Here is a 9609-nt window from a genome sequence, read left to right as displayed (position 1 = left end):
CCCTATCACATGATTATCACACTCATATCACATGATTAGGGTTGCTTGTTGCATGCAATGGCTTCTCGATTAGGGTTCTTAGTCGATTACGGTTGTGTGTTCTTGGTTGGTCACCGTCGATCAACACCGTCGCCGTCCGTAGTTCTTGCGATTTGAAGTTAGACTTGTAATCGTAACCGTTTTGTAGATGATAATGTAAGTTTAAAAGATTTTGATTGTGTTTAATGATAAGTTTAAAAGATTCTAACCGTTTTCTAGATAATATATCATTTCCATTATTACCCTTTTAATTTTAAAATTTTTTGAATCTTTTTAAATTTTAATTTTAATTTTAATTTTAAAAATCTTTTAATGTTATTTTTTATCACAATATATGGTTATTGAGTTGTTCTCGCGTTTTCGTAAATCACAGGGGTTCTCGTTTGAACCCTTCCCTATATATATATATATATATATATAGCTTCAAATGCAATCCATTATATTTGTATAATTAATGCAACTCAATCAATTGAGATACTTATGAAAGTTCATTTATTATGATTTGAATATTTATGAAAGATAACTAGGGTTCATTAATTATGATCAATATTTTATATTATGAAACAATCAAAACTTTTATGAAATCACATATTCATCAAATTAAATAGACGGTTGAGATTGAGTTGTATTGGTTGTACAAATGTAAAATGTTATATAGTAACTCACATCTCTCTCTCTATTTATTTATATATATATATATATATGTGTGTGTGTGTGTGTGTGTGTGTGTGTGCGCGTGTGCAGGTGAAAGATAGTGTAAGAAAGGAAGTTAAATATAAGAAGAGATCTGAATCATTAATCACCTTTAATCGCATGCCTATCTGTGAACTGCACTTTAGAAGGGGGTTGATACAGTGCATCCCGATGCACCTCATTAGTATTGACATTCAATTAGGATTGATCCAAGGGTGAATATTTTCTTACACTTCTCACTATAACTTTTATCTCATCGGAATCCAACATTATATATGCTTCGGATCATCGTAGCTGAGTTCTGGTGAGAAGAGGACTTAAGGTGAGAAACTTATAAAAGGATCTCCGCCCTTAGAAACATATTAAGATGAGATGCACCGGATCAATCCTCGTATCAAGCACGATTCATTGTGAGATTGAAATTAAAAGTGATCAAAGGTCCAGATTTCTTCTTCACGCTTCTCATCTTAACTATTTCTCACACGATTTTTCGTCGTTTATAATAATTGTTCTTTCTTTTATGTAATGATCAAATTATGATTATGATAATTAATGGATTAAGTTTATACGATTAAAATCCACTTTTTAACTCTTTTTTTAATATATATATATATATATATATATATATATATATATATATATATATTAAAGGAATAACTAAGGTTGATGACTTGGCTTTTCCTAAAAGCTAGAATACTCATTTATATTTTTTCTCATTCAACCTCTTTTTAATCTTTTTTCTAATTTTGCATTTTAATTTTTATAACATTGATTATTCATTTATGTTTGCATTTAACACCATCTTTTCGTTTTCTTTAACTCGTTTTCATGTCTTAATCATTTCATTTTCTTTCTCATGAATTGTTCATCGTTCAATCTTTTTTTCTCTATCTACATCACTTGATTTGTTTTTCATTTTCTTTCTCATGAATCGTTCATCATTCAATCTCTTTTTCTTTATCTACATCACTTGATTTGTTTTTCATTTCATAAACCATTATTTTTCAATAAATTCATGCTCAAGTTTATTTCGAGAAGACTAATTCGAGTATGCATTTCTTTTGATTTTTGTTGGGATTTTAGAATTTTTTCTTAAAACTTTTCCCTTTTATGATTTTCTTAATTTTTCCTCAATGAAACCAATAGTTTGTTCTTGACAACGTTTTCAAAGTTTTGATGGCAATAATGGTCTGCATAATGGAATCTTATGGCAACAATGGTCCAATGATGAAATCACGAAAGTATTACGATGTAGCCTCAACAAACTTCAATATGTCTTTTTTTAATGATTATTTTTTTTCAAGCATACTCTGAGAAAATTAATACGTGTATGAATTCCTTTTGAGTTTTGTTGAGATTTTAAAGTTTTTTTTTTGTTTAAATGATCATTTTAATACAAACGTGACTGTAATTTGCATGGCAAACGATCGTAGAAATATGATTAGCCCAATTGATCTTAGTTATCATAAGACATTATAAAAAACTTGTGACGATGAGGTTGGCTTATTTGGATGTCATAAGATGTGACTAGAGACCGACTTCTGCAAACGAAAAAAGAGTTCTAAGCGCCTTCAAACCCATGAAAGTTCATCCATGCTACCGTTAGAAATACTCTATGTTTATTTATATCTAGTGAGTTGTGTTTATTTGATATTGTAACTCTATAAATTCAATCACTTAATTGACAAGTTAAATAATCCAAAGTTGTGTCAATAATCGTGCAAAAGTCATAAGATATTCAAACGTGCCTCTACTGAGAAAATCATAAATATCTTAGAGAATGTGCCACAATCGGAATCGAAAAAGTTTAAGTCGAGCAACATCGTTGATCTCTTTAAATTTGCAACGTCCCACTTCATTGAATATATATTTAAATAATATTACGAATATTATCTGGGAGATGTCACGTTGGAAAATAGCAAATAATTGCAATATGCTTGCACATGCATATAGAATTGTGGCAATTTGCAAATTTCTAAAGTTATGAGCCATACTGACAACGAATAATTAAATAGGAGGGGCATTTTTTTACCAAATCCTCAAAATATTGAATTTCCGAATTGAGGATGAACCCCGTTTCTTGCGTTTGTTTTGGATGAAAGTGGGATAAAACTCACCCCTAACCCTTTTATGATCGTCATTATCTCCAGAGCAAAACCCCCAAGTTAGGTTTCTACAAGTTTATCATTGATTTGAGGTAATTTTCTGATCTAAACTTGAAGTTAAGCATTTATCAATTAATGTATGTTATCTTATGAGCTCTTAGTATAGAATTTGAATCATAACGACGACTTAGAGGCAACTGATTTGGCCATCAAGGGAGACAACAGTGGTGGTTGTTAAAATCGCCAACAACTACTGATGTATTGTAAGAAAGAACAAAGAAAAAAAAACTCGAGTTGATTTGGTCCTCAACAATGTTGACGTAAACATGAGCCTGACTGGGTCAAACACGGAGTCTAGACGTATATCGATAAAGGACTTTCTCGATTTCAATTTCTACTTTGTTCATTATTTTTTTTAACAAAAAATAATCGGTTAATAATTATATTTTTATTTATTTATCTATATTTTAAGCAAAACAATGAAAGTTTAGTAAAGTAGTAAACTAGTATTTTATAACATTCCGCAAATTAAGCCCATAGGCCCAAAGTTTAGGGCACAATGAATGACCCATGCTTTCAATTGTAGCCCAATTTCATCAACAAATTTCCCCCAATCCGCTGATTTCTCTGGCTTGTCTTCCGAACACAGGCGAAATTTCCGTCATTTTAGTGTGGAGTAGAACCAGCGATGGCTCCCAAGGCGAAACCCAAACCCTCGGCCACGCCGGCCGTCTCTATTGAAGATCTTTTCACAACTCTCGATCGACATATACAAAGGTCAGAGTACGAGCAGGCCGTCAAAGTTGCAGATCAAGGTATGTATCTCTTTATAACTTGTGTATTTATTGAATTTGTGCATCGTGCGAGTAAAAACTGCTTTTTGCAGTTCTATCTGTTGCTCCTGGTGACGAAGATGCAATTCGGTGTAAGATCGTGTCCTTAATTAAGGCTGATAACATCGATGGTGCTCTTTCTACTATTGTTGCCTGCTCGAAGAAGTTTCCTTTCGATTTCGATTTCTTCAAGGTAAATACTGACATATATTAGCGTTATAAATTGTGTGCGTATCCGATTTTGTCAATCACAAGTACAAACTGTTCATTTCGAAGTTGTTAATGGCAATGTGATTCGGCATCATGAATTTCTTTCATTTGATGCATAGTGAACATCTGGTGAGCATATAAAATGGGCATTGGTACGATTTTGAGTCACTCAATACGTTCTTTATCTGAATAAGCTGGGCTTGCCTGATTAACGCCTTGTTCCCTACATGTTTTGGAATTGACGGCCGAACTGATTAAATGGTCTTAATGATTTATATCCCGTTATTAGGTCTTCTTCTAACTCTCCTGACAGTACCTGTTGTACCCATTCATGTAACAGAACCGATCATGCAGCTGCTATCATTTCCTTTTCTTGAAAAGAGCAAGCTTTGGTGAAATTTGAAGTGTTAAGTATTCTATGATGATATGAGTGATTAGTTATTTAGTTGTTGCATTACTATGAGTACAAGTTTGCAAGCTTCCCTACATGGATTAAAGAGTTATCTAGTGATGCTTAAATTTATTGAGAATTACCGAATGAGTGGTTTCTGTGGCACTGAAACTATATTCTCGTTGTCTCACAAAATGATTCGTTGTTATTCGATGCAAGGCCTTTAAGGTTTGGAACATATCCTGTATAGTTATCTTCTGTACTTTTGTATCAACTTATATGAGTGTTTGCCCATTTGTGTCTATTCTCTATAATAACGGTTTTCTATGTGTGCTTGTATATGTGTGTGGATATAGTGCAATATACCTTCTTCAAAAAGCTGCGCTTTACTTCTTTGTAACTGACATCAGAACTATTCTAATCTTCACCATGTTTCTGAAGCATGAAATTTTGCCTTTATTGATGCATCTCTTTTTTCTTCTTGGTGATTTGTAAACAGGCATACTGCCTGTACAGACAAAATAAGTTAGATGATGCGATGGAAGCCTTGAAGGGCCTAGAAAAAGACTCTGCAGCAATGTTGTTAGAATCACAGATTCTATTTCGGCAAGGAAAGATGGATGCTTCTGTGGATATATATCAAAAGCTCCAGAAGTCAAAAATAGAGTCACTGGAGATAAATCTTGTTGCTGGTTTGGTTTCAGCTGGGAGGGCTTCTGAAGTTCAAGGAATGATGGATGCCATGCGAGTTAAAGCAACCAGCACCTTTGAGTTGGCATATAATGCTGCATGTGCGTTGGTTGAAAGGAACAAGTACTCAGATGCCGAGCAACTCCTACTTTCAGCTAGAAGGTAATCTTGTTGGATAAAGATGAAGTTTGCATCACATCTCGATTACGTAAAAACAACACATGGGACACTAGGTTGAATGTGGGTTAGTTTGCACTTGCTAGGACCAGATGCTCCTGTCCTACCTTTCTGGTTGTTGATTCATTAAGTCTTGTTTGAAATAAGTAGCTGAAGCATAACATTCATATGCAGTTGTCAGTATCATTAATGTTTGGAGTTGGATCATTTTGTCTTGATTAGAAGTAAATCTAGGGTTGTAAGGCGTTCTTCATGCCTTTGTTTCCTTCTGTACATATCATTGATTATGTTTGTACATCCCATCCCTGTGCTTGGATAGTTTGGTTGGTTCAGGGAACAAATATTGTCTGCCTTCAAAGACCGTTACATTCTGAAGCCTATATGGTTCGTATAGTAGGAATGATACTACACAACTAAAATGGCCAGCAAAAGATTATCATAACCATCAAAATGAAATGCAACTGCCTTTTGTTTGATCTTAGCTAAACTTTGATTCTTACTAAGCATGAACAGAAAGCTATAGGAAATGCTACCATTAAGATGTGAAATCGAATTAGGGCCACGTGTGGTTAGCATTAGAAATCAGATTGCTTCTTATTCATTTGCCTTTCCTATTTAGCACCATATGCACAGCTATGATTTTACTTGTTGCCTACTGCGGTGTTATTCATGCTTTACTTGTTTCTCTAGCCATGTAATAGGCCCTCATTGCAATGTATAATAAGGTGCACGTATGTACAAGATAAGCTTACAAGTTTTAAATATAATGCTTGACAGAATCGGTCAGGAGACATTGATGGATGAGAATTTAGCTGATGACGAGATAGAGATCGAATTGGCACCCATAGCTGTGCAGTTGGCCTATGTACAGCAGGTAATGATCAGTATATAAAGTTCCTAAAATTGTCCTCTTTGCATTATTAAAGAAAATCAATGCTTTTATTACAGCTGTTTGGAAACAAACAAGAAGCCATTGCATCTTACACAGACCTTATCAAGCGGAATCTGCCTGATGAATCATCAAATGCAGTAGCAATAAACAATTTAATAGCATTGAAGGGTCCTAAAGATATATCTGATGGATTAAGGAAGCTTGATCGTTTAATAGAAAAAAGCACTGGAGATCCGAGCTTCCAGCTTGTCCCTGGACTAGAGTTGAAGCTTTCACCAAAACAGAAGGAAGCAATCTACATTAACCGAATGCTGTTGCTACTTCATTCTAACAAGATAGATCAGGTCATAATTAGATAATGCACAACTTTCAGCTCTATTTATGTTTTTTCCTTTCCTTTTTTGGAAGTCTTGTCAAAGTTTCTCGTTGCTTGCTATACTCATTGATGAACCTCAACAGGCTCGAGTACTTGCCGATGCCTTGCCACAGATGTTTCCTAACAGTGTGACACCGATACTGCTTCAAGCTGCTGTCTTTGTGAGAGAGAACAAGGCTGGAAAAGCTGAAGAAATGTTAGGGAAGTATGCAGAAAAGTTACCCGCCGACAAATCAAAGATGGTTCTGCTGGCTAGGGCACAGATTGCAGCAGCTGCAGGGCATCCTCAAATTGCATCAGAATCTCTATCAAAGATATCTGATATTCAACACATGCCTGCTACTGTAGCTACTCTTGTCTCTCTCAAAGAACGTGCTGGAGATATTGATGGTGCCAGTGTTGTGCTTGATTCTGCCGTCAAGTTTTGGTCAAATGCAATGACTGAAGAGAGTAAGCTGAGTGTTATCATGCAAGAGGCAGCAGCTTTCAAGCTCAAGCACGGGCAGAAGGAGGAAGCTTCAAAACTTTTTGAGGAACTTGTAAAAAGCCATAATAGTATTGAGGCCTTAGTAGGGTTGATACAAACCGCTGCTTATACAGATGTCGAAAAGGCAGAAACTTATGAGAAACAACTGAAACCACTTCCTGGCTTGAAGTATGTGGATGTGAATGCTTTGGAGAAAACTTCTGGTGCAAAGCACGTTGAAAACGGGCCTCACTTGGGGAATACTGAACCTCATGAAACAAAAAGCAAGGAAAAAGCAAAGAAGAAAAGGAAGAGAAAGCCGAGGTACCCAAAAGGGTTTGACCCTGCTAATCCTGGTCCACCACCAGATCCAGAGCGATGGTTACCTAAAAGAGAGAGATCAAGCTTCAGGCCAAAGAGGAAAGATAAGAGAGCGGCTCAGATAAGAGGTTCTCAGGGTGCAGTGGCTAAAGAAGCTGCCAATACTGGAAACACAAAATCAAGCCAACCATCAAATGCAAAAGGATCTTCCAGCAGTGCAGCTTCTGCACAACCCAAGCCTTCTTCAAAGTCCTCTAGGAAGAAATCCAGAAATTAAAAGTGTACGTGCCTTTGTCCTTCGATTACATTTTCTGTGTTAATTGGTTACGTGTTGAAATTTTGTACTATTCTGACCAAAGGGAGGCAGTTCAACTTATTGCGTAGATGTGTTTAAATCGTTTTATGGTGGCCTTTTTAGTCATCGATGAGTTAAGGTCAGGACGTATTATATTGGTTAATGACTAATGCATTACTGTTCCATTGCATTATCTTTGAAAATAAACTTGAAATTATTTTCACATACTCTCTCATTATTTTGTTTTCTACTAGTGCATGCATGAGAACTAGTTCACAGGTTTCAGATATGCAGATGCTTCTTTGACATGGATATTTATTTACATGAGATCAAGTGAAATATCGGTTATTAACATACAACTAACAATATAACAGTATCACCTCTAGGCAATGTAGTTGCACATAGCATACAAATAGTTGATGAACATAGAATATCATCATGGTATTGAATAAATAAAATTAAAAATAGAATTGAAGTTTCATCATCGGTCCTTGTCTTGCTTCTTACCGAGTCAGATCTTCAGACTTTACCATGCTCATTGGATAAGGTAAGTGACCTGGTTAGTGATTGGTTAACGGCCCTAACCCATGAAGCTTTTTTTATTGTCATTCCATAGAACTACGCATAAAGCAGAAAATCCATTCTTTAGTATAAAAACAGCAATTCCTGTTTTCCTGTTATATGTTCTTAATTTGTTTAGTTTCGTATACCCTCTTGTGTTTTCATTATGCTTACTTGCTTTAACTTGTTTTTTTTCTTTTTCTTTTTCTTATTGCCTGGTCTACTTGTTCTAATTTAAAAAAGCGTCTCTGTCTCTTGCCTATTTGATTGATAGAACTTATGTTTAAGAAGGACAGTAGAGGGAAAAAAATTTGTGTTCTTAATATTTTAAAATTGAACAATTTTTGCATGCGTTGATAATTTATACTTGAAAGAACAGATTTACCCGAAATTTAAATGTTAGAAACAGGTTTTTGCCTTTGGAAACCTTTACTACCTTTCCCAAAAAATTATGTTCTTTAACATTTATGTATTTATTCTTAAAAACACTTGATCTAGAAACATAAAAAGTAGCTGAAATTGATTGGAAAATGACCCCAAACCCTCGTCGTTCGTGATTGCCTTGCTACTGATGCTGGCCGGGTTACGGGATAGTCCGTGTATGGTACTGGTAGCCAATGGACGGTTGGACGGGATAATTGCAGTTTAACATCTGTATTTTTATTTGTTAACTTTGGCAAAAGATTAATGTATTTTAAGTTTTTAAAATTCACAGAATGAAAGGATTTTAATTTTTTGAATGTTAACAAAATGTAATAGAAAAACTTAAAACGCCTGTATACGAGAACAAGTCTTTAAAAAGATTGAAGTTAATTACACTTTCTGATGAATGTGGTTGACTCTTCCTTTCACTTTTGGTTCATATGGCTAACAATGTTAACAAGGTCGGTTAACTCTAAGGCATTTTGCTGTTTTTTTTTTCATTTATTTAATTTTATATTAGAAAATTAAATAAAAATATTATTATATTACATATACACGGGTTCGTTGGTCCATTACTTGTCCATCCATTCTTCAGCCTCCTCTATAGATCTGAGTTTTTTAATAGTCAAATAATCGTCCCCTTTTTCTTGCACACATGCCGTTTCTGGTGCTCCTTTGCCCTTTGCACACACAAACACACCAGGCTGAGGTTTTCTTTTAAATCTATCAATAAACTAAAACCAAAATGAAACAGTGACTTCATTTCATGTTTGCATATACACACCGATAAAGGTTGCATTTAAATTATATTTATTAATTAATATAAATCTTGTGGTTGCCAATTGCCAATCACTATTAAGAATAGGGTAGGTATGTGGATTTTATATTTACTAGAAGAGTACTTACACAATGCAACGAGACACATCTCGATTTTAGCATTCTATTTTATTATTTGTCTCTGTCTCTGTCAATGTTATAATACAATTTTATGTGTTTTTAAGAAAACATTAATGATTTTATTTTTGAATAAAATATAAATTTGAAGATATCATAAAAATTTGGGAATATATATATATATATACATATATATATATTAATGTTAATATCAAATCAACTATTTTAAAGTTTTTATTTTTT

General features: G+C 34.3%; 1 protein-coding gene across 1 annotated transcript; it reads left to right on the top strand.

Moving 5' to 3' along the window:
* Nucleotides 1–3525: 3525 nt before the first annotated feature.
* LOC112521042 (signal recognition particle subunit SRP72) lies at nucleotides 3526–7678 on the top strand. Its single transcript, XM_025129675.1, has 6 exons — nucleotides 3526–3652; nucleotides 3724–3863; nucleotides 4771–5123; nucleotides 5916–6012; nucleotides 6087–6374; nucleotides 6490–7678. The coding sequence occupies exons 1-6, from the start codon at nucleotides 3526–3528 to the stop codon at nucleotides 7468–7470; spliced, it is 1986 nt and encodes a 661-aa protein (XP_024985443.1). The 3' UTR covers nucleotides 7471–7678.
* Nucleotides 7679–9609: the final 1931 nt, after the last annotated feature.

The sequence above is a fragment of the Cynara cardunculus genome (assembly GCF_001531365.2).
Source record: "Cynara cardunculus var. scolymus isolate 2C chromosome LG 1, CcrdV1, whole genome shotgun sequence".
NCBI classification, from domain to species: domain Eukaryota; kingdom Viridiplantae; phylum Streptophyta; class Magnoliopsida; order Asterales; family Asteraceae; genus Cynara; species Cynara cardunculus.
This window is presented reverse-complemented; position numbering and strand designations above follow the sequence as displayed.

What these genes read in the sequence shown, in the direction of transcription:
- LOC112521042 (XM_025129675.1), top strand. Translation starts at nt 3,526, where the DNA reads ATGGCTCCCAAGGCGAAACCCAAACCCTCGGCCACGCCGGCCGTCTCT. An exon ending in AGTTGGCCTATGTACAGCAG is followed by an intron (nt 6,013 to 6,086) that starts GTAATGATCAGT and finishes CTTTTATTACAG; the next exon opens with CTGTTTGGAAACAAACAAGA. An exon ending in ATTCTAACAAGATAGATCAG is followed by an intron (nt 6,375 to 6,489) that starts GTCATAATTAGA and finishes GAACCTCAACAG; the next exon opens with GCTCGAGTACTTGCCGATGC.